The sequence below is a fragment of the Paramormyrops kingsleyae genome, chromosome 1, assembly GCF_048594095.1.
Source record: "Paramormyrops kingsleyae isolate MSU_618 chromosome 1, PKINGS_0.4, whole genome shotgun sequence".
Classification (NCBI taxonomy): Eukaryota; Metazoa; Chordata; class Actinopteri; order Osteoglossiformes; family Mormyridae; genus Paramormyrops; species Paramormyrops kingsleyae.
The window spans coordinates 73,093,118-73,118,237 of record NC_132797.1 but is presented as its reverse complement, the minus strand read 5'-3'; the positions used below and the strand labels follow the sequence as shown (position 1 = coordinate 73,118,237).

General features: G+C 46.7%; 1 protein-coding gene across 5 annotated transcripts in view; it reads left to right on the top strand.

Moving 5' to 3' along the window:
• The window catches only part of atp11a (ATPase phospholipid transporting 11A), a 52,362-nt gene that overhangs the window by 14,822 nt on the left and 12,420 nt on the right, over positions 1-25,120 (top strand). For all 5 annotated transcript variants that reach the window (XM_023830532.2, XM_023830446.2, XM_023830609.2 and 2 more), the window contains exons 2-25: positions 7,965-8,087; positions 9,083-9,172; positions 9,271-9,351; positions 10,367-10,474; positions 13,204-13,332; positions 13,980-14,083; positions 14,259-14,309; positions 15,037-15,101; positions 15,659-15,740; positions 16,476-16,626; positions 16,715-16,912; positions 17,247-17,420; positions 17,599-17,765; positions 17,949-18,020; positions 18,966-19,039; positions 19,198-19,301; positions 21,022-21,203; positions 21,712-21,963; positions 22,717-22,891; positions 23,324-23,426; positions 23,918-24,063; positions 24,256-24,315; positions 24,557-24,684; positions 24,765-24,900. In XM_023830532.2, the coding sequence (XP_023686300.2) occupies positions 7,965-8,087; positions 9,083-9,172; positions 9,271-9,351; positions 10,367-10,474; positions 13,204-13,332; positions 13,980-14,083; positions 14,259-14,309; positions 15,037-15,101; positions 15,659-15,740; positions 16,476-16,626; positions 16,715-16,912; positions 17,247-17,420; positions 17,599-17,765; positions 17,949-18,020; positions 18,966-19,039; positions 19,198-19,301; positions 21,022-21,203; positions 21,712-21,963; positions 22,717-22,891; positions 23,324-23,426; positions 23,918-24,063; positions 24,256-24,315; positions 24,557-24,684; positions 24,765-24,900 (2,955 nt within the window). The remainder of the gene's footprint in view (positions 1-7,964; positions 8,088-9,082; positions 9,173-9,270; positions 9,352-10,366; positions 10,475-13,203; positions 13,333-13,979; positions 14,084-14,258; positions 14,310-15,036; positions 15,102-15,658; positions 15,741-16,475; positions 16,627-16,714; positions 16,913-17,246; positions 17,421-17,598; positions 17,766-17,948; positions 18,021-18,965; positions 19,040-19,197; positions 19,302-21,021; positions 21,204-21,711; positions 21,964-22,716; positions 22,892-23,323; positions 23,427-23,917; positions 24,064-24,255; positions 24,316-24,556; positions 24,685-24,764; positions 24,901-25,120) is intronic.

Sequence of the window (25,120 nt, the reverse complement as noted above, 5' to 3'; positions counted from 1 at the left end):
GGAGAGCCGCAGTGCACAGATGCAATTACAGGCCCTGCCATCCATTTCTCCTCATTAAACAGGCTGAAGTCCAGCCTGGCGTCACGCTACTCCACGACAAGTTGGGCTTTTCTCTGCCCAGAAAGGCCATTAGCGTTGCTCATAACTCATTCCTGCTACAACCACTTAGTTAACCTTTCGCCCTTAAGGAAAAGGACTTCGCATCAGTGCCACGCTCAGCAGAACTACCAGGTCAGTTATTTTTGACTCGTTATTTGTGGTGATGAAGCCGTGGACCGGCTCAGTAAAAGTAAAAGAATGTCGGGCTGTGGAGAGCCGCTCCGGCACGGGACGGCTGGGCACGTCGTGGCCCGACCCGCTCTTAGCAAACCTAGCGACGCACGTTGAGCTGGTGACATTGGAAGAGAGCCAAGGCTCCCCTGAGCTTCTGCATTATCCAAGTGAATAGGTAGAGAGGACAGCGTGTAGCTGAGTATTACTGCAGGTTAAGTAGGTCAATTAATGCTTCTTTTCAAGGAACATGGGCTGGCTGATCACAGACACCTGTGCTTGACTCCTGAAAGGGCATTATGGGATACAGGAGTTACACATGTCCTGTGACATCCGATCCGCAAGTATACGGCAAACTGCAGCGTGAAATACGTACTTTTGGGGTGGAGTGGCTTTTCTAGCAGAACGGAGGTGGTCACAGTGACTTGTCTTTAATCTGCCAGGCTCGTAGACCGTGAATGCACATAGCGGGGCAACCTCTTTTCCTCTTCTCACGCCTGACAGGACTCGAGGCAGATTTCATGGGAACCCTTCTTCCCTTGGCCAGGTCATATGACTGCTGCGTGATGTTATCTAGATAGAGATCCAGGTTCATGCTCTTGGCTTTAAGGTATTAGGCCACCGTATCACTAGTTTCCTCTGCTAAGCTGTCCTCACCCCCTAAACCTGTTCCTCTCTTCCTTGGTGGTCCAGATGCCAGTGTGTTATGCTCTCTTGCCAGTAAATCCACAAGTTCAATGTTTACTTAGAGGGCTCAGTCACGGCACCATGTGGCAGAAAAATGACAGCGTGTTGCGACACAGGAGAATATTCTACTTTTGTTTGGGGTTACCTGCTGGTCTGGTCTTAAGTGTAGTCCTTGGGCAACAGCCATCATCCAGTTCCAGAGCTGAATGTTTTGCTGAAACCACTTTGGCTATATTTTAACTGAGAGCAGAAGGACATGATGTCTAAACCTGGACTGTTCATGCTTGGGAACCACATTTGGTTTTAGTGCCCAGAAATATCATGAGTTAGGAGGCAAACCTTTGTCATATTCACATTATGGAGACTGTATGTTAGGTATTTGCTCATTGGCAATCAGTAGATTAGGTTTTCCCATCTAAAGGACTCAGAGTCATACTATTGTATGATTTCACTATGTTATGCACCGTATTTTACTGTAACCTTTACATCCATTAACGACAGACCGATAAATTACACCTCTGGTCTGGGAGGCTGGTTTCAGAAATAGGTCTTATCTTTTCCCACTAGCGAGCATCCTGCCTGCTTTTATCATGCTCGTATTTCTCTCAGGACACCGTCAAAGTCAGACACAAAGGGATGCTTGTGCAGTCGCTGGCTTTTCTGTGCATCCCCCGTCACCCCATAGCAATCCGACAGAAAAGGTGGCTTTGTTTACCTTCCAGGGTATGTCCTGCCTTTTGTTTTGTTACCATGGTAATAACATAGAATCAGTGGTTTTAATGGATTAAAGAGCAATCTTCAGCAACCCCCCCCCCCCCAAGCCACTACCCCGGGGTTTGGTTAGAGGAGCCCCAGAGTGCAGGTGAAATGTGATCTTCATCCTGTCACGGGCTGCTAACGGGGCACCTAGGCTCCTTAGCCTTGTCTCTTGGACCTGGAGATGCTAAAGACCTTCCAGCGTCTCCTGTCGTCACTCTCCTGTCATTTTTTTGTCACGTCTGCGTTGTCCTCAGCGTGTCGTGCAGTCTGCTCCTCTCTTGCTTTTTCCCCACCGCACACGACAGGTATTTTGCTGCTCTTATGAACATTTCTGGCACTTGTTGCCTCCTCCTGTGCATGCAGCCCTGGCGTCTGGGGTGTTGATTGAACACTAAATTCACAGCTAGGAACAAACCTTGGATTTGGGTTTGCGGTCCGCCGCAATTCCGGTACAGCAGGGAGAACAGCATTTGTTTTGAAATGATTTATTATTAAACGCAAACACAATTAGGAACAGTAAACCAAAGCAAAGGCAATGTGGCTGTCAATATGTCTGAACAGACTGCATCATAATAATCATTATAACTAAATCTCGTGATCTCTGCTACTGCTTTTTGTTATATATCTGTAGCAAAAAAACACAGCTATGGCCATAATAATTTTTTTAGCCCAGTCTGAATTTCCTGCTAAAAGCATCTTAAATATCAGAGGGAGACTAACTTGCGGAGGCCGAACACACGCGTGGGTGATGTCACCTCAGATGAGTTAGCATGTTTGCTGATGTTTACGGCATCATATTCAAGTTCGGTATAACAGAGCCGCCAGACAGCCATGACCTTATCAGCTACTCTCTCCAGAGTTGGTGTACTTTGCTGGGAAACCAGACTGACCCCAAACTGCTTATTATGACTGGCTGTAACCACCGTTAGCTCACAGCCACAATTAGCATGATGTTTTCTGAATTTCGGTTCCGCCCAAATGAAGAGATGCGCTTATTTGTTTCATTGTGTGTAACGAACCGAAATGATGTAACATAGTGGTAGACGGTGAATACGTGTATCACTACAGCCCCTCCAGGGATAACGATCGAGTCACATCAGCGTGGTCATTAATCTTAGAACCCAAGGCAACGGGTTCGTCTTTTTTTCTTACTTCCTCTCTTATTTCTTGAATTATTATTCTGTCTGCTCTCTTGAACCCTTTTTCGGGATGAGACGGAGCTCGAGAAGGAGCCCCCCCCCCCCCTCCTTTGACCACAGGTGAAGACAGCTTGGCACCTGGCTGCTTGGAGAGCAGGCCCCCATTGTCTGTAAGGGTCTGGGGGGGTTGGTGGGGACTGGGGAGGGGGAGGGAGGAGAGCCAAATAAGGAAACAGTGATGATGTTTCTATAAATAAGCAGCACAGTGAGAAATAGCCACTCTGGTCAGATGTGAAATGTAGTATTGATCCCTCCTCCCCCAGGTCTAAAAATACTCTGATTATGGATTCTGACCCAGCACAATTCTGATAGGAAAAACCATGAACAGAAGTCTCCCACATCACAGACGCTCAGTTCCGAACATGTGACAAAGCAGTAAAACTAAAACCGAATCAATCCAAGAGGTCAAAATCACTCTGAGAAGCAATGCGTCTGTCTGCGGATCGAAGCCTTCGGTTTTCCCAGGCTGGTTTCTCCAGTTATGCCACCGATGTGATGAAGCTGTCACTCAGTGACATGCTATTTCTGGCTTGTTACTTGTGCTCGATTCCCTTACTTGGACGGCCTTGACCGCCAGTGGTGCCTCACATCCCTGTGCGCTGAAATGTAAGGAAGAGGTGCAGGAGTGTCAATCAGGGATGTGTAGAGCCGACCTCATCGTCACATCCCAGATTCAGAGGCTTATCAGCCAATCCTATTCCTGGATATCTTATCCATGCTCAGAGGCACAGTTATTTTGAGAGGACTTCTATGTGTAACTTCAGATGAACTCTTCGGATACAGGAAGGGGGGGGGGGTTTATTTTCCTTGTGTTGGGGAGAGTTCCAGTGGATGCATTTTTCCTGGGGGCTGTAACTGTGGCATTACCTCATGGGATTGCCCCTCCCCCCACCTATGTCAGACTGTTGGGGAATCTTGTGCCAGTGTTCACAGTCGTGATGAGTCTGTTTTGCCTTTGCCAGGAAACATAGGGCCTAACCCTAACCCTAACCCCAGCACCTTTGCATTTCCATCTGCATTTTTTCCCTCAGACAATAAATATCTTTTGCATATGCAAAATTATATTTGTGCTGCAATTATAAGAGTGATCTCAGAAACAAGCCTTGATTCGCTCCCAAATGTGGCCAGCTCAGTGTGATGGCTTTATAACGGGTTCACCACGGACCACCGAAAAACAAGTAAAGGGCCAGAAGACCTTTGGTCAGGACCCCAAGGTCCACCGATGGCATTACCTCGGCGATACCCGCACTTCATGTGACAGTGGATTCAAATTAGTCTTCCTCTTAGTTCCTCACAAACAGTAGCTGACAAATGTCAAATGTCACCAGAGGCAAAGCATTAACACCTAATCCTGTTGTCTTCTCAAATTCGACCCATGGCTGTTTTTTTAATACATTGATTCAGTTTAGGGAAGGATAGGAAAGACCTGTGAGATTTGTATGAGTTGTATGAGTTACAGAGAGGCTTCAGTCTTAATTGGCCAGCCGGTGTGACTCGGGAGACAGAAGCAAACATGATAGGGGGACTTCATCTGAAGACCTGTGTTTACTCTGTCAGCAGGGTAGAATTGCAAATTAACTTAATTGCTATGACGACAGCCTGACCCGTATAAGGCATCAAGCAGGGCATGAGGTTTGACACTGGCGGTGTGGCTCAGTAGGATTTTAGATGTCCATAATTGATGAAAGGTCCCCTAAATAATGAAAATACAATGAGCTACTGTATAGCTTCTGATCAGTTCTCCTTATGAACGGTGAACTCTTAATATTCAGCTTTGAAAACCACACAGAGCATAGTTAACTTATCACCAGGAGATAGGCAAGTTTCTGAGAGACAACAAGGCTGGGATTTTTGAGCTTCTGTGGCCAACGAGGCCATGGGCAGAACTGCTGCGTCGTGTGATATGAATCCGGCCCAGACACTGCCAAACTGACAGTTGGCGGACTCTTCCGGCAAGGAATTAGTTCTGAGCCTGAGGATTTTTGCTCAGACGCTTCATCCCGAACGTTGTCTGGATTATCATCTGCCCCTTGAGTGACAGTCGGCACCCTCTCATTTTGCTGCCCCTTGTGTCAGCGACAGATGTTATGCTATGGCAAATTTATATATAGATGTCTGTTGACAGTTTTTAAGGTAGATCTGTTTGATACAGATTCCGGGGAGCATCTGGGAGCAGATGCTTGCCAGACTGGAGTCTGTGTCCCTGGCAGGTAACAGTCACAGCGCGTGCAGCCAAAGCATGTGGGAGTCTGAACTGGCAGGGCGTAAGACAGCACCCTCATTCCTCATGCTGCATCCTGATTGGCTGATTGGCTGAATGACTGGGATAGAATGCCGTAGTGCACTCTGCTCTGATACAGGAGGGAGGTCATTCGGAAAAGGATATTCCCCTGATTGTCCATCTACAGCCTCCAGACTTTAGAAAGTAAATATATCCGTTAAAAAATATAATATCCATTACTTGATTATACTGTTGGGCCAACACTACTCTGAGATCAGATGCCTATCCCTGAGATCAGATACAGATGAATCTGTGGCAGAACACAACAGAACAGTTGTGATACCCTTTAGAATTCGATAATGTATCTGCGAGGAAATGGCAAAGCAGTGCATCGTTAAACACCACAATCTGCTGTGAACATTCTCCATTCTTAAAACCAAGCGAATTAATTGATGAGTTCACCCTGTAAGACCACCACAAGTGTTGCACTTGTGGACCGGTGACCACAAACCTATACGAACAGATACGACATACATCTGCTCACTCCTAAAGGTGTAGTAAAACCCAAGTGACCCAACTTTGGTCATTCTTGTGGACTTACATAAAATTTGACTCAGAGCTGCTTGTAATTCCTTACTGGACTGCTCACATACAGGAAGGTTAAGACGAATATCCCAGTAGGTTGTATTTACAACTCCATTTAGAATGCACACTGCATGCATGTTTTAAAGCCCCACCTCCACCCCCCAACACACTTTACATGCGTACTTAACCTGCCTGTGAGGTGATTTATCTTTTCCTTCCTGTATCATATTTGATACATGATCCTGATGCCAAGCACCCAGTCTTAGTTCTTCTCTAGCTCAGTGGTTTTTAATGAGACTTCTCTTTAATCATTCTTAACCGCGTCAACCTGAGGAGCACGGCTGTGAAACTGCCACGGAGACAATAGCAACACAACTGTCAGTGCCGTTAGTTGCATGGCAGGTGTCATGTAGCCTCCGTACAGCAGTTCCACAGAAGTCACGGGTACCGGGGGAAGTAGGACACAGTAAAGCAGACACTCTCTGCCGTGACTGCCGTTGGACATGTGTCATCACCCCTTCTCAATGGCACCGGTAGCAACAGTAACAATGGACAAGCCACTCCATTCATGACTCTGCCCCCTCAACTGATTGGGTTACGGCCAGTCATGAGGGCTTGGTGGGCGGGGTTTGCTTTCCAGCTTTTCAGCACTATAATGGCGCTGGAGAAAGTACTACATAACAGAGAGCATGGCAAGCAGTGGTTTATAGATACATAGATCAGCTCGTCAAGTTTTTGGAAAGTAAACCTTTTATGTGATAGTGGAGACATTTTGTGACTCCTTACATAGATATATAATTAGCTAGCTAAAGTAATATATAATATAAAATCTAGTTAATGTAGAATGGTAGCTAATGTAGAAAATCTGGCTACTATAAAGGCTAACTATTGCAAAATCAGTGTAAGAGCCTGAAGCGATTGTCGCAGAAACAGCTGAACAAAGCCACATTGTCCAGTGTGAGTCATCCCCCTCTGGAATGGTGTTACTCTCACTGCTGCCAGGGCATGTTCCAGTGAGCCAACTTTGTTTGGGCTGGGGGGGGGGGGGTGGGCTCAGAAATTGAGTGAGCCTGTAGACCAGCTGGGGAGGATCAAGGTCTGTTGTGTGTGTCAAAGTAAGGACCGATTGTTTGGTGTCGTAGTGCTGATGTGCACACAGCCTCGCCCTTCACTCCTCTGTTACGCTACGCAGACTCTCCCCGTAACAAACCGTCAGGTGCGTCTAGTCCAGATACAACAGCTAACAGCATGCAAACCTTTGTGGATGCTGCGTAGGAGGAGTCTATATCTGATCGCATAGATAATGTGAAAATGCGGGTATAATCCTGTGTGGATGGCAGTGGAGGCCTGGATTCAGGGAACAGGCCGGTCTTGAGAACACCTGTGGAAAAATGGAAGCTTGCACAACTTCCACAGAGCTGGTACTGATGTCTTCAAGCTTATGAGGTCTCACAGGTGCATGAACCAGGATTCTTAAGGATCTCTAGTAACTCTCAAACTTTTTTGCAGACCTAATCCACGACAGGTTTCAGAAACCAAACCAACCAATAGGGTGTGATTTAAATGTTCTTTCCCCCTATAAGTTAATTGATGATAATTAAATATGCATATTGAATGTAATCAGAATGCCTGCCACAGACATTAAAAAAAAGAACAATTAGTTTACTCTGTGTTTTCTGGGAAATATTTTGTCCTAAGAGAAGGAGCAAACTGGACTGCCTTGCATATGAAATGATATTGATTTTGGCATGAATAGTTTATTGATTTCCTTAGGGGTCCGAGGGAGATGCTAGTCCTGCATCTGGTAAACAGCTTTAGCTGCAGATGCGTCTCCTGGCTCGTTTCCGTGACCTCTTCCGTGTTTTACTGCCCACGCAAGCAGACTCATTGCGAAATGTTACCGTCATGGTGGTGACATTAGTCCACATTAAACCAAGGGCGGGTCTCTGCATATCGGGATTGGCGGGAGATATAGTGTGTCACACAGGAATGTTTTGTTCGTGCTCCTTGTTGCCAGTTGGTTCTGGGTACTCATGGTAGCAAATAATGAAAATGTGGGCGTAGAACAGTGAACCCGCCTTCTCTCTCTCCCTGGTAACCTCAGCCCAGTGTGTTAGCCCGACCTTTCTGTGTTGACACAGTCATTTGGATATTAAATCAATTCGCCCATGTTTCAGCTGTCAATCAGGTGCTAATTAAAATGTTTAGGACCACACAATGACCACATCCCTCTTGTCCCACAGTGTACCGGAGAGGAGAACTGGGTAGACAGCCGGACAGTCTACATCGGCCAACGGGAACCCCCACCTGGGACAGAGGCCTACATCCCTCAGCGGTTCCCCGATAATCGGATCGTGTCTTCCAAGGTAGCCCACGGACGTGAGGAGTGTTGGTGCAGGAACACATGAAACATGCTCTTCCTAGATGGATGTTGGTGTTGTAGGGCAGTGTTTCCCAATCTGATCCTTAAGGAACCGCAGACCGTCCACGAGGGAGGGAGCAAAAACATAGGCCATCTGTCGATCCCTGAGGCCCAGATTGGGAAACGCTGTTGTAGAGAGAAAAGGGCCACAGTCACACCCTTGGCTTCAAAGTCTTGCAGCATATCCTCCAAACATAGCCGTGCGGAAATAACCCTGGGAATTTCTCTGGCGGTCTACTGGTCAGGATTTGTAGCTCTCACCGGCAGGGCTTGGCTTTGATTGCCGGTCAGGGAAAGCTACCCGTCAACTTGTGGCCCATTTCGGGGGCTGTGCGTGGTTCAGCGGGTTAATCCCTTGTACTTGTGAACACACGGTCGCTGGCTTGAGCCCAGGCTCTGGCAGAATCTCCACTGGGCCCTTGAGCAAGACTCTTAACCCCCCCCAAAATGCTCTAGGGGTGCCAGATAAATAGCTTGACCCTAAGATTATACCCCAAGCTTTGCACTTAACTCTATATGTCTGTGCCTCAATGGGAAACGAGGCATGTGTTGGAAGGGGATCTGTAAAAAGAAGCACTCCAATGTACCTGAACTTATTTTGCATGAAGCATATAAAAGCATCATCCAAACATGCGCAACGTGTTTTCCTCTGTGATTGTTGCCAAGCTTTCTGAAGCACCGGTCAGCACAGCACCACTAAACCGCCTCCCTGTCACCTTTTCCACAAGCCCAGACGAGGAACCCAATGTCATGCTTTGAGTCATTGGAGCTTGGCAGCTCATATCAGGCTCCCCGTCACTGTCATAGACTTTGTTGCACCTATATGTTTTAAGAACCAGCTCTAAAAGCTTTAGAAGTGTGAACTCCTTTCACGTCACCAAGCATGTCTGACTGATCGCATTAAAATGTTCCGGCTAATTTGTTTCTGTTTCCTCACAGTACACCTTCTGGAATTTTGTGCCGAAGAATTTGTTTGAGCAGTTCAGAAGGGTTGCGAATTTTTACTTCCTCATCATATTCCTGGTCCAGGTGAGGATTTTAGCTCCAAATAACTCCCACAGCTTGCAGTGCGAGTTGTGGCAGCAGTAACCGAGGTTGTTTACCTCTGCCGTCTCCCACCATTTCAGCTGATAATCGACACCCCCACCAGCCCCGTCACCAGCGGCCTGCCCCTTTTCTTTGTCATCACTGTCACCGCCATCAAACAGGTGAGGATTTATTGTCACGGAATGCACTCGGGGGTGTCGGAGAATGTCAGCGCATTGGTTGAATGAAAGGCTTGTGTCAAACCCTCCTATGAGTCAATCAAGCTGGTTAGACAATGCTTGGACTCTACTCCCAAAATGGCCATGCAGTGGTAACTTAGTAGCTCTGTGCAATGGCATAGGATAGTTAGATTTTGCCAGCACACAACTTACTTTTGGTGACAGTGAATCCAAATTGAATGTGGTGGGTACATATCCTCCCCCCCCCGGTTGCCTCCTGCCCACACTGGCCTTGGTGTCTTGCTAGGATGCAGCTGGTCATCAGGCTCTTGCGAAGTAAAGATCAGGGTGCTGAAGAATGTTTTTAACTGCCCTCTGGTCATCATGCACCATGACACGTAGAGCACCAGAGCCAAAATGTGTCCGTAGGCACAAGTGACTTGGACTTACGATGGGATCTCAGTAATCATGAAGCAAGGGCTGGATCCCAGTGGATCCCACCGTTGTGATCATAAGGTATTTGTGGTCACATTTGGGACAGCAGTGTTGTCATCTTATGATATAAACCATTGAGATGCTTCCTATGCTGTAGCAATAGCTGTGTTGAGAGATGCAGTGAAAATCAGCTTTTGTTTATGAACCTAAGAAAGGTGAAGCGGTTGCTGGCTTTAATTTTGCGGAGTTCTCAGATTCGTGAGTCAGACGCCAGAGCTGATGTCGGCGGGGCATGGACAGGGACAGCTGGCTTGGCCTTCACACACTAAGTCAGGCCCACTGACCCAACAAAAATCACTTTCCCCCTTCTCTCTGGTAGCTGAGATGTGTGCACATGGCAAAATAGTGGAGAATCATCTTTCTGTAAATATCTCAGATATCATGTAGAATTGCCGGCTGTATTAAATCATAACAATGAGATATAAATGAAGATGAATTAGGTCATTGTCTTGCTGATAAAACCTGACATGCTACATCATTTGTTTTTGTTTTTTTCTTTTGTCCTCCTGTTATCCCGCCCCAGGGCTATGAGGATTGGCTACGCCACAAAGCTGACAATGCTGTCAACCAATGTCCTGTTCATATCATCCAGCACGGCAAGGTGGTGAGGAAGCAGAGCCGCAAGCTGCGGGTGAGGGTCTGCTGGGAGATGGGGGTGGTTGGCGGGCGCGCGGGAAGCCTGCCGTGAGTCAAACCCCACGACAGCCACTGGGCATCTTGAAAACACCGTGCGGTCTGTGATGTTACGATGAAGAGCCATGTAAAAACAAACCTTTGTCAGTTAAAATATGTATTTTTCTGCCATTAACCCCCATAAAATATTGTTCATCTGTCTGGTTTTTAAGTCGTCATGCGGCTTGATTCTCGAGGTGTGTTGCTCGGCAGTTAAACGGCAGTTTCCTGTTCACTTTGGGATTCTGCTCCACCGTGCAGCCTTTGGTATACCTCGCCTCGGCCCCTCCGCTGCTCATGTCTGCGTGTGGCAGAGCTCTGTTTGCCTCAGTCTCTGTGGCCATCTCGATTTAACTGGCCCACTTAACAATTGGCAGGGATATCTTGGCTTGGGGTGGGGAGGGGAGGGGAGGGGGAGCGCATGCGACTGAGCAGCTGTGCCTGAGATGCAATGAAAATTCCCGCTAAGCCGCTAATGCTATCAGTGTCTTCATATCCTCTTATGTTAAGGACGTGGCAGCCTCACCTGATGCTACCTAAGCCTGCTGTGCACAATCAACGTGTCAGACGTGTTTGGGTGGAATTTTAGCTTTTCCCTCCTTATTCTTTGATGTTAACCGGCTGGTTTACTGGAGTCCAAGCTCCTCTGTCTTCTGGTCAGATAAACCTCAGCTGGTGATTCCTGGGCTCTCTGATTTGCCGGAACTGATCAGTTGTAGCTCTTTATATTGCCCCTTTTTAGGGAGACCACATAATCCACGTCAGGGAGGACACTATGAGCTCGGACAGGATTTGTAAACTACCACCTCAATCAAAAGGACCTGGATTTCACTTAAGCACTGAGTTCTTGCTGTGCGCTGATTGGTCAGTCTTCTATAATCATGCGTGTGTCACCAATGTTAATGTTGATTGTTGTTAATTGGAGACTTTCAATCAAGGAAACAAGCCAGTCAAAACACAAGAGACACTGAACTATTTAGCCAAGAATAGGTGCCTTTCAGTTTTTAAATAGTTTGTGAAACCTGGAGTAGCTCAAAGTGTCTTCCCTGACATGGATTATCTGTCATCCAACCCCATTTCGAGTCCAGTACTGAACACTCACCTCCCTCGGTCTAAAGCTTTGGAGACGCCATGTAGTCATGATAAAAACAATGACTGATTTTTCCACGATTAGATGGTGCTAGTGGCACTTTCCAGAATATCTTGCTAATGAGCCACAGGTCTCTCAGCTCTGGAGACTCATTGTAAGCAAATTGAGCATTTGAATTGGTGAACTTTCCTTGTTGAACTTGTCATTGCACAAACACTGAACATGATTAGTCTTATTGATGTGCCTCTGAAGTGAAATGAACTGTGCAAAAAAATAAACAAGAACAGATGAAAAATATCGCTAATTGAGCTGAGCCATAGTTTAGAGGATTTCACTGTTGCTAAGACATACAGGTTTCAATCTGTTGCGTAACACATGATCCTGTGGAAAATAAATATGAACAGATGACCAAAATGTAATGAAGTCTATATGGGTGTTTATTTGTTATTGTGAGAACCAAATGGTTAATCGAGAGACACCGGCTTGCTGAAATTTATGCCAGTTTTATCATAATAAATTATGTTGCCTGCGTAGTGTGTCAGAACTGTAAAACAAAAAAAAAAAACATGCAGCAACAACCACAGGTACAGCCCAGGGGTCACCATGACATTGTCAGTGCTTGTAACAAGAACCACAGGTACAGCCCAGGGGTCACCATGACATTGTCAGTGCTTGTAACAAGAACCACAGGTACAGCCCAGGGGTCACCATGACATTGTCAGTGCTTGTAACGAGAACCACAGGTACAGCCCAGGGGTCACCATGACATTGTCAGTGCTTGTAACGAGAACCACAGGTACAGCCCAGGGGTCACCATGACATTGTCAGTGCTTGTAACGAGAACCACAGGTACAGCCCAGGGGTCACCATGACATTGTCAGTGCTTGTAACGAGAACCACAGGTACAGCCCAGGGGTCACCATGACATTGTCAGTGCTTGTAACGAGAACCACAGGTACAGCCCAGGGGTCACCATGACATTGTCAGTGCTTGTAACGAGAACCACAGGTACAGCCCAGGGGTCACCATGACATTGTCAGTGCTTGTAACAAGAACCACAGGTACAGCCCAGGGGTCACCATGACATTGTCAGTGCTTGTAACGAGAACCACAGGTACAGCCCAGGTGTCACCATGACATTGTCAGTGCTTGTAACAAGAACCACAGGTACAGCCCAGGGGTCACCATGACATTGTCAGTGCTTGTAACAAGAACCACAGGTACAGCCCAGGGGTCACCATGACATTGTCAGTGCTTGTAACGAGAACCACAGGTACAGCCCAGGTGTCACCATGACATTGTCAGTGCTTGTAACAAGAACCACAGGTACAGCCCAGGGGTCACCATGACATTGTCAGTGCTTGTAACGAGAACCACAGGTACAGCCCAGGGGTCACCATGACATTGTCAGTGCTTGTAACAAGAACCACAGAAATGGTATGTTGACAGTGCAAATGTTGTTTATTTTTTTCCAAAGAAGGTGAAAACAAATGTAACAAACAGCATTTGCTTGGTGCCATCAGGGAGAGACGGGCCCAGGGCTTCTCTCAGTGAAGACGTTGCTTTCTTCTCTGCTCACACTCTGCTTACCTTCTCAGGTTGGGGACATTGTCTTGGTTAAGGAGGATGAGACATTCCCCAGTGACCTCATCCTCCTGTCCACGAGCCGGGATGATGGCACCTGCTTTGTGACAACAGCCAGTTTGGACGGGGAATCCAGTCACAAGGTGGAGATCTTCTGTAGCCTAAGGCTTGTTGGTTGTAGGTCAAGGCTATGATGTTGACAGGGCATCCTTAGGTTACTCTAAAGGTATAGCTAGACTGAAGTCCAGCCAAGCTGGCAAAGTGGCCTGTGACTGAAGGGCTTATAGCTGTGTTTGGACGTGTAGGTAATTACAGGTTATGGTCTTGTGCTGGGAGAATGTCTTGACCAACTTACCTTCACGCCCCCTGCAGGATCCTTAAGGGTCATGCTCTGCAGATACCTCATAAATACTGTAATTCTGTAATTGGGCACAAATAGAACAGAATTATTGTTTAGGTTGTCACAGTCAATACCGCTCCCATTGTTTATCTTTAAGTAACGCATTCCGTGTAATCCCTTTGAACTAAATGCTGAAAGGCATGTGACAGATGACTTATTGTCCTCTTGAATGGAAGAAGGGTGTGTGTGTTCGCATTCAGATAGAATAGTGGGACGTCAGGACAGAGAAAAGAGCAGTACAGAGTGAAGCGGAGAGATGGAGAAAAGGAGATGAGTGAGTCGATGTGTTTGGTGTGGCTCAGGTCATCCTGTGGCCTGACTATGTCTCATCTCCCCATGACCCCGCGGTGTCACATTTACTATTTTCTTGCTTTTCCTTTCCCCCAAAAGACGTACTATGCAGTGCAGGACACAAAGTCGTTTAATACTGAGAAGGAGGTGGACATGCTGAGGGCCACCATTGAGTGCGAGCAGCCACAACCTGACCTTTACAAGTGAGTGACCCTGAAGGACCTCAGGGAAGCCAGTGATGCAGACAAACACAGCGTGTGTGTGTGTGTGTGTGTGTGTGTGTGTGTGTGTGCGTACCCTACATGCGTGTGTGTGTGTGTGTGTGTTTGTTAATGCACCACATAAACAACTCTGCTCGAACCACTCCCCTGCTTTCAGATTTGTCGGACGCATCAATATTTATCAGGACCGAGATGAACCCATCGCAAGGTAGGTCTATCATATTTCCTGCTTTCCCTGCCAGACAGGAAATTGATTACACGTTAAAATAGCCATTTGCTATGTCACAGGCCTCATAGAAACATAAGCTTTGCTGTACTGGGTCTACATTTTTATATATCGATAGCTTGCATGCATGGCTGGTATATTATGCTGATGATTTATGGAAGGCTATTATTGTTTGGCTCTTCCTAAGACTTCCCAGCCCCTGTGTAAATCCCTCACTTACTGCTGTAATTGTTTTTGCATCTGAATTTCTGAAAATGCCCCATCACAATATGTGGGGATTACCGTGTATGTTAACTGGTTCGGTTGAATAGTGAAGAATGTAATCTGACATTCAAGCATGTTTGTGCGCCGGAGGGAAGGACGTGTCCCATCTTGCTCGGAGGTGATGCAGATGGTAAACACACCAGGACAAGATGTTCATTGACACTAAAGAAATCTGTTTCAGCTGTGGGTCTGCTTGTGAACAAGGATGTTTAAGTCAATTTGAGGTCAAATTAGGTCTATGTTATTATATACACATTTGTTTGCATTTCTCTGTTTCGTACAGTCGGTTGTGATTGATTTTAATTTGATTTTGGCCTTAGTGACGTTATACTGCTTCTGGCCAAAGGCCACCAGCCAAGAGATGAACACTGATTGACTTCATGGTAATTTAGTGAAAGTACACACCGCTGTCAATGATGATCAAGCTCTACTGTCTCTCCTTCAGGCCCCTGGGTTCTGAGAACCTGCTTCTGCGAGGAGCCACACTAAAGAACACAGAATTTGTTTATGGTAAGGATCTGCATGGCCTGATACTGCAGCAGCCCGGTGCATTCTGGGAGAGGCCAAACCATTTTAGAAATGATGGGCTATCAGTGAGACGCGCTCATTCCTCCGAGTAGAGCCTTATGGTTATTGCAGAGAGGATTGAAATTGCCGTTATTCATGAGGAAGCAGTTATGGCTCTGCGGTCTGTCATGATCAGTGCTGAATTGGCAGAACAAAATTTACAGGTATTTTCTGCTGCCTCATATTACTGCACACTTCCATCTCATTAAAGAGGAATCGGAGCGAGCCAGAGACAGGTCTGTGATGGATAACAGTGTAAACAAAATAAACAGGTGTTTGGTTCCTCAGGAGAGGACCGGCTTCCCGTACTGCAGTGTGATTTTCCATTAGATGGGGGTTTCATAGTTTAAGACAGACACGGCTCTTGCGTTCTCAGAGTGGAAATCCTGTGTTGGGCTTTTTGAGTCATTAGGCTGACTCCTTGTTAGATGCTTAGACGTTGTGTTGACTGAAGGCATCCTGGCTGATCTGGGATCAGTTACCACTTGCCTTTTTACCAGCTGTGGCCATTTATACCGGCATGGAGTCCAAGATGGCTCTCAACTACCAATCCAAGTCGCAGAAACGTTCAGCCGTCGAAAAGTAAGTGTTGCATAACCAACTCATCTCACATTCAGCATTCTTCTGTGTTTGTATTTATGCTGTATATTGGTGATTTGGTGCATGTTGTGACCTGTTCAGTACCTGTAGAGGTTCGCCATGTTGACTGTATTGATTCTTCTGCTCAAACACACTCAGCTGGTTGTTTCAAGCAGATAAAATCCCAACAAGCTGTTTACATCAGGGTCTGTAATTAGCCTGCTCCACACTGCCTTGCCCCATGCACCCCCCCCCCCCGCCCTCCTTTACTAACCCTTTCCATTCCAGTCAGGTCCATTGCCACCGAATAACAGATCTGTGCTTTTAAATGAGAAATGAGTTTTAAATGGCCAGCTCCTGCCCAGTTGTTCTCACAAGCACCTTGACCCCTGTGCTAATTACTTTGGTAAATCACAGTGTAATTAATGTGGATGCTGTTGATGTAGCTGTTGTTTACGGTTAATGTATGGCGTTGGCCCTGTATGCCTGTCCAGATAAGAGCTCTGTGAACAAAAAGCCAGTTTAATGGATTTGGACTTGGATTTGTGACTAAAAGGGCTTTATTCCTGAGAAACAAACAGGTTTCTGCTGTTGCATAAATTGCTTCAGTACAACACATCTTGTTGGGAAAAGACGTAAATCTCTGTGTGGTCCCTCATCAAATAAAAAACGTCAAGTGAGAGCATGAAGTAGTTTTGTGTGTTCCTCACTGGATCTCTTGCCCGTTTACCTGCATAGGTCTATGAATGCCTTCCTGGTTGTTTACCTGTGCATCCTAATCAGCAAGGCCCTGATCAACACAACGCTGAAGTACGTATGGCAGGCTGACCCTAACCGGGATGAGCCCTGGTATAATGGAAAGACCGACCACGAGAGGCAGCGACACGTGGTAAACCCAGATAGTCCATCTTACAAACTCCCTCTATGCACCTTTGTCGCCTCCCTCTAATGGTGGTTCCACTCTTTTAATCCCATAGATGATCAGAGCTTTCACCGACTTCCTGGCTTTCATGGTCCTGTTCAACTACATCATCCCTGTGTCCATGTACGTCACCGTTGAGATGCAGAAGTTCCTGGGTTCCTACTTCATTACCTGGGATGATGAGATGTTTGACGAGGAGCTCGGCGAGGGGGCTCTAGTTAATACCTCTGACCTCAATGAAGAGCTGGGGCAGGTACGTGGGCAGTGAATGAATCCTTTGCACGGGCGCCTGAAAATCCAGACCTGAGACATAGATGCTGCCTCTGTGTGAAGGACGTTTTGTCCTGGGATAAACCCAGTCAACACAGAACTTCTAACTTTTGGAATATTTTATTTAGAATCATTCTGCACAGTTGACTTCCCACACCCAGGCTATTTTGGTTTGTGGTTCTTCCTAAGGGATCTCAAGGAAAGAAGGGAAACAAGATGTTGTCATGGTTAAGGAATACAGCATGTATTATCACATCTCATAAGGCAAATGTATGGTGGCCTGTCTATGAGGAGATCTGCATCCCCCCACCTTCTAGGTGGAATATGTCTTCACCGATAAGACCGGTACCCTGACAGAGAACAACATGGAGTTCATAGAGTGCTGCGTGGATGGCCATGTCTACGTCCCACACGCCATCTGCAATGGCCAGATTCTCTCTGGATCCTCTGGCATCGACATGATCGACTCCTCACCTGGTCCTGATGGGAAGGTCAGAGACACCTGCATTTACTAGGTCAAGCCATCAAAAACTCAGCTTCTGGTGTTTTTTTGGTGCTTTCGTGTGATTTTTAACTCGCGAACGTTACGTTTCCTTAGCACGGTCGATGTCATTCCCTACCGTTATTGACACTACTGCCCTGTGTATTCTGCTGCCCCCTTGTGGCCAGGAGCGTGAGGAGTTGTTCTTCCGTGCCCTCTGCCTGTGCCACACCGTGCAAGTGAAGGAGGAAGAAACAGTTGATGGCATCAAGCGGGGGATCCACCAGGGCAAGGCGACCTCATTCTATATCTCCTCCTCTCCGGATGAGGTGGCGTTGGTGGAGGGCATGAAAAGGCGAGTGATGGCTGTCACTCAAGAAATGCATGAAGAAAAGAATTGACATTGACCATTATATTTGTCCTGGATGTCATTTCTGCACTTAACTGTAAATAAATGCAGTGTCACCAACTATATTTGATATCTCACGCCTGTGTGTTCTCCAGCTCCTACTGTGTTAACTGCTCTTCTCTTTCCTAGGCTGGGGTTTACTTACCTACGGCTAAAGGACAATCACATGGAAATCCTGAATAGGGAAGATGAGGTAGAGAGGTGGGTCATCTCTGAAGTGATTTTTTCCGCCAGATTTGTAAAGTGTGGCTCTGTATGCAGTATAATTACGTTAACAGCAGCCTGTGTCATAATGTGGATGAGCCTTGCACTAGTCTTCGGTGGTGGATTGGCAGCGTGTCAGGGCTGATCCTCTGCCATGTGCCCAGTGCTTCCAGGGATAGACTTCTTCGGACTGTATAGCACAGTGTTTCCCAGTCTGGTCCTTGGGGACTCGCAGACAGTCCACGTGTAGTGGATGAAAGTGGTTAAAAGATGGATGGATGAATGGATAGTCGAAAACTTTTAGTAGAAAAATCTGGTTGTCAATTGAAAGTCATTCTAAAAAGTACCATCTGTTACCAAATAGACCAAACGTGACAATCACAAGCTTTCATGTTAAGACAAAGACTATCACACTCTGCCTGATCATGTTTTCCCCACTGTGGAGGGATTAGATCCCTCTGGCAAGTATGAGCCTGCTAGCCCCTGAATGTCTACAACACACCAGAGGTGGAAAGTTCAGGTCCAGAAATTACAAATCCAGACCAAGGTTTTATTTCAACCAACTAGTTGAGTACCCTGTGACTGTGACTCTATACTCAACTGGTTGGTTGAAACAAAACCTTGGTCTGGATTTGTACTTTCTAGACCTGAACTTTCCACCTCTGCAACACACACCCTTCTCTCAGGTTGAATACCCATCCCACAACCTGTCTGTTCTCCCCTTGGATTGAAGGATGGAGGAAAACCACAAAAGCAGCAGGGAGCTGGGGGTGGGAGAGACCAATGTGCTTGCTCTCATTTGCCAGGGAACTCCAACCATTGCTCATTGACCTTCGTGTGGGACTGCATTAAGAAAAACGCACAGACTGTCTGAAGTATTGACCACTGATCAACATTTAGTGGTTCCCAGTGAGTGAAGGGCGCTTTTGTTTTTGGCTGCAGGTTTGAGCTACTGGAGGTGCTCAACTTTGATTCTGTCCGAAGGAGAATGAGTGTGATTGTCCGCTCCAGCTCAGGTAGGTTCCTCGGGGTCATTCTGGTCATTACGGCTTCTCTGGGTTGGCTGTTACGTACTTCATCTATAGTGAGATGCTGAAGATGTATTGAAGGAATACAGAATGGGTGAGCAGGCTGTCCGCATCACACCTTATACTCCTCTTCCTGCTCCACACAGGACATCTGTACTTGTTCTGCAAAGGAGCCGACTCATCCATCTTCCCCAGAGTCATCTCTGGGAAAGTGGACCGGGTCCGAGCCCGGGTGGAGCACAATGCTGTGGTGGGTGTCTCAGAACCCGTCACCGCTGGTTTCTTCCACCTTGCCCGCCGGAACATACTCAACTTTTACAGACAGTATGGGTCTGCGGGTGTTCTCTAAAACTATCCACGATCCGATCCCCCCTTTTTAGAACCTGTGTCTGGTTTGGACCTATCCCTGCAGCCTCTGTGGGGTTTGGGCTCCTTGAGGTATCTTCAGGTTCGGTGCACTGTTCCAGTTTTTCCGGTGACCTGATAAGCAGGGATAATTGGAGGACATCTCCCAGGGGTTGGACTGCAGAGGGATGTCATTAGCCAGTACCCTCCCTCCCACAACTCATGGCCTAAATATCGCCGCTCTGTAGACGTATCAGCACCACACCTGCGGTGTCACCAAGCTACTGCAGCTAGGTAATTTATTATGTATTAATTTACCAAGTATAGTAAACAGGTGGAAATGATGGGCAAGTGGTTTGTGGTGCCAGTCAGGGATCAAAGTAGGTTATAAGCGTCCACTGATCCATCATAAATCACCTGTCCACATTTTAATTTCATCAAGAGCCGTCCTAGGTGACCATCTTGACAGGTTCCCTCCTGAACATCCTGTCTTCAGCCAGGCTTCCAATGGCGTGTTTTCTTTTGATAGGTTTTAGTTTGATTGTTTGTACTTCGAGTGAAAATTCTAACATTTTAAAAAGCGTCTTTTTCCCTGAGGTCCTTGTAATCTTTGTTACTTTTACAACATCGCTATTCTTCCTGTCATTCTTCGTTGCTCAGATTTCATATCTGTGAAGCCACAGGAATTATCACATTTTGAACAATTCTGGTATTAGTTAGATTTGCTAAGTGCTACTCCGCAGTATATTTCTTGACTGATGTATCCTTTGTTGCAGATAATTGTTCATAGTGTTCATGACCTGCTTTCTTCACATTTAGCTATAGTCCTACTTCTTTTCACTCTGTTTTTTGACTTGCCTTGTGTCTTCAGATCTTAATTTTTATGCTATAAATCTGGTGTCATCAGCATATTGATGGTGTCCATCTATAAAAACTCGGAACAGTTCTGAAAAAGTAATATGGAGTAAAGACAGGAAATGGCCATAGCTCACACACACACACACACACACGCACACACACACGCACACACACACACACAGGTTTGTAATTATATCTTTGTGGGCACTCTCCATTCATTTCTATGAGGAAAACTCTAATCCCAACATCATGACCTTAACTCCTATCCAGCCCTAAGCTTAACCATAAGTAACCAAACAAAATCCGAGACTAATTAGTTAACTTAGAGAGCTGGTGAAGAAAGCTGTGTTCATCTCATCATCCAACTAGATATCAGTAACTTTCTGGGGAATAGAAGAAATTCCTTTTAGCTTTTGAGTTACTATTAATTTCCATATATTCTAATGTTAAACTGTGTTTTTTGTTCTGAGCAAATATATACGTAGTACCTAGATAATAGCTTTAAACATTTCCTTTGACTGCCTAGGACTTTTGCCCAGAACTGTATAGACACACACAAGAAATCTGATATAAATAAACTGAGCTTTATATATTTGACTTGTATGGCCGGAAATATCTGCTGGTTACACACATAAGAATATCTTTAGACCCTTTCAGTCTTTAGCTGATGCATACCAGCTAAAGAAGCAGTATGATGACTTTAGCTAACCAGTTAGCATTTCCCCCCGCCCCCTCGTGATGATCATGTGATTGATGGCTCCCTGCAGGAGGGCCTTCGGACACTCTGTGTGGCCTACAAGGCCCTGAGTCAGGAGGAGTACCACAACGTGTGCCAGCTGCTGGACAGTGCCAAGCTGGCCCTGCAGGACAGGGACAGGAAGCTGGCAGAGGCCTACGACCTTATCGAGAGGGATCTCATCCTGCTGGGGGCCACTGCTGTGGAGGACAGGTATGGGGAGCACAGGGGGCGCCATGCCCACTGGGGATTCGCTGATACATGTCTCATGGAGGCTGCCACGTTCACTTGGGATTGGCCAATCCAAGTTGCGTAGAGGCTGCCACGCCCACCTGGGACTGGCCAATCCAAGTTGGGTAGAGGCTGCCGCGCCCACCTGGGATTGGCTGACCAAGGTCACACAGCCCATTTAGGGTTTCCCAGTGTCACTTTCCATAGTGGTGACTTTCACTGCACTGGAAGCCGGCTAAAAACTCACACTTGTTTGGATATTTAGTTTCATGTGAGTAGGAGTTACTGAAGAATGCACTGGTTTTAAAGACGCGATTAAGTATCTGTTTTTTTATGGTTTTCAGCGGATTTCCCTTTTCCTGTTTATATTTTGACTAGTTTTTTGGACTTTATTTGGAAAGCAGTTCGTGTCGTCTGCCTTTGTGATGGGCGGGACAGGAAATGGTGATTGGCTATCTGGGTTTATTGACTGTCTGACTGGCCCCTCCAGGCTCCAGGAAAAGGCAGCAGACACCATCGAGTCACTGCACAAGGCCGGCATGAAGGTGTGGGTGCTGACAGGAGACAAGATGGAGACGGCGGCAGCCACCTGCTACGCCAGCAAGCTGTTCCGGCGCAGCACGCAGATCCTGGAGCTGACCACCAAGCGCACGGAGGAGCAGAGCCTGCATGACGTGCTCTTCGAGCTCGGCCGCACCGTGCTGCGGCAACACGGCAGCCTCACGCACGACACCTTCTCCGGGTCCGTGCCTCTGGCTCTTGGGGCTTCCCTCCCACCTGTCCATGTGACATCATCAGTTTTACAGTTATGGCTCCTGTCACTCCAATGGCCCCCCTGCTTCCATAATGTCCTTTGATCAGGGAGGACCCAACCCCGACCTCAATCATCTACCATGATCCATCCATTACTTCATTTACTGAATCCACCTGAAACTGATGTTTTTCAAAAACGGCTGAAAGTTATTTACACTCCAGTACGGAATCTAAAAGTATAAATGTATTCATTATTGCGTAGTACGAATCAGAAGTCTGGACACCCTTGCTTTCAATGCATTTGTCTCTATTTCAATGTTATTTTATGTTATTCACCTTATAATAAAGTGCCTTGAGTCAGTGAATTAATACATATCAAATATTAGAACAACCAATTTTTTGACCACAATTTTATCAAATTTTAGACTCTTCAAAATAGCTCCTTTGAGGACAGCATTGCAGACTCTATTCTTTCAACCAGCTTCCAGATGTTGCCACCTGGAATGATTCTCCAGCATATGGTTTAGGTCGGCGGGTTGTGGGGGCCAGGTCATCTGTCACAGCACCCCATCTCTATCTTTGTTCACAAGACAGTATGTCACTTAGAGGTCTGCTTAGGGTCGTCTCCATGCTGAAAAAGAAATGATTTTCAGTAGGTCTGTCCAGACTTTTGACTGGTATTGCAATTGTCATGAAGCTGTTGTGTTTTGAGGAACTGACCCAAGTGTGTCTCTGCTCGCAGGCTGTCCGGTGAGTTTCAGGACTACGGGCTGATCATCGACGGGGCCACGCTGTCCGCAGTGATGAAGCCAGCACAGGACGACAGCTCGGGGAACTACAAGGAGATTTTCCTGGAGATCTGCCGGAACTGCAGTGCCGTGCTCTGCTGCCGCATGGCGCCGCTGCAGAAAGCGCAGGTCCGATGTCACTTCCTGTGGGCTGGCCAGACCAGCAGATGCGAGATCGTAGCTAATAAATACTCCTAGAAGGGTCTGTCGGTTGTTCTGAACCATCTTAATTGAGTAAAACTTTTAAAGGCTCTCGCTGGAAGGCACTGGACTCACTTCCCTTTGGCACAATCTGTGGTTTCCCAGTTAATGGAAAAAGCTTTGTTTGACCACTTTATTAGTGACCATCATTGAATGTCACTGTGGAGACCAGTGAGACCAGTGGCAGAGTGAAGGATCAAATATCTCTACACCATTTTGCCTGAGGTGTATAAATCTGAGTGGAAATTGCACATAGGGTGGTCTGGCTATGTTCGGCGTCTCCAAGTCCATCAGGGTCAGGTGCTGATTATCTGCTGCTGCTGTTGTCCTCTGGAATATTCTGGATGTGTGTCATTTTAGATCGTGAAGCTGATCAAGGCCTCAAAGGAGCATCCCATCACACTGGCCGTCGGCGATGGAGCCAACGATGTGAGCATGATCCTGGAAGCTCACGTCGGCATAGGTGAGGGGGGGCACCTTGGCAAGCGGCGTCCCTTTATTTTATAACACTTTACAGTAACTGCACCTACTTAATGGGTTTATAATGCATCCATAGAAGATTCAGTGGACCTTCATAATGCATTCATAGAACATTCATAAGCAGCATGAATGTTAACGTGCTAACATTCCTTAGTAACTTTAATATACATTAATAATAGCATTATAATTGCTTAATCATATAATGTTTGCTACTAATGTATATTAAAACTGGTAAGGTATGTTACGATGTTATGGCATACTTGCATGCTGCTTATGAATTCCATGACTGCATTATGAAGGTGCAGTTAGTGTAAAGCATTACCCTTTATTTATTAGCTTTATCTATTACAAAGGGACAGAGAAGATGAAGGCAGGCCATCTCTGACCTGAAGCAGGATCACAGCTCCTCACAGTGTTACAGTTTTTTAAACATCCTTGCTTGCTTTACTGATCTCTTGGTTTGCTCCCCTTTAGGCATTATGGGTAAAGAGGGTCGCCAGGCAGCCAGAAACAGTGACTATGCAATCCCCAAGTTCAAACACCTGAAGAAGATGCTGCTGGTTCACGGTCACTATTACTACATACGCATCGCTGAGCTGGTGCAGTACTTCTTCTACAAGGTGAGTAAGTTACTGATGACCAGCAGGAATCAAATGCATTACCTGAGTAACAAAGTCATACAGAGCCTCTCTCACCATCTGGAAGGTTAATCATCTCAGACTGCTGAGAGTCACCTGCAGGAGGTGTGTGTTTTTATCTGAAAGACGTGAACGTCTCTGTGTGGCCAGGCTGACTGTACTTTGTCTCCACAGAATGTCTGCTTCATCTTCCCCCAGTTCCTCTATCAGTTCTTCTGCGGCTTCTCTCAGCAGGTACCCAGCTATGGCTTAACTATTGTGTGGTCTCATCCCCGTGGTGACCTCAAACCCCAGAGCACATGCCTCCGAGAGCTCCTCATACCTGCGCAGTGTGGAATCAGTTTAGTGACTCACAAAGCGTGCTCTCCAAGGCTCAAGATCAATGTTCTACACGTCGTTAGCCGGATGCATTCATCATATCTCCAGTGGCTCCATTTGCCTGAATTCCCCTGACTCTTCCTTCTGTGTCCTCCAGCCCCTGTATGATACAGCCTATCTCACGCTCTACAACATCAGCTTTACCTCCCTGCCCATCCTGCTCTACAGCCTCATCGAGCAGCACGTCAGCATGGACATCCTGAAGAGGGACCCTTCCCTGTACAGGTGAGGACTGCCTCTATCCCTAGAGACAAGACAGCATGCGTGACAAAACGAGACCTAATTGTTCGTCCTACCTTCTGCAGGGATATAGCCAAGAATTGCCTGCTTCGCTGGCGGATTTTCATATACTGGACTTTTCTGGGCCTCTTTGACTCAATGGTCTTCTTCTTTGGTGCTTACTTCCTGTTCGACAACACTACCTTTACCAGCAATGGACAGGTGAGGTCGCTTGGGCCCGGGAGACTATGCGCTGGCGACGGCCAGACAGGCTGTGTGTGCCGGGATCTCCTTCGGCTTTGAGGCCGACGTGTATTTGCCACGGTAGTGTTTCTAGAGAGGAGGACTGTGAAGCAGGATCCAGGTATTGTAGGCAAGAGCTTAGGAGAAGCTAATAAATTATGGAGCGAGCATCACTAGAGCATCCATCCATAGGTGAACA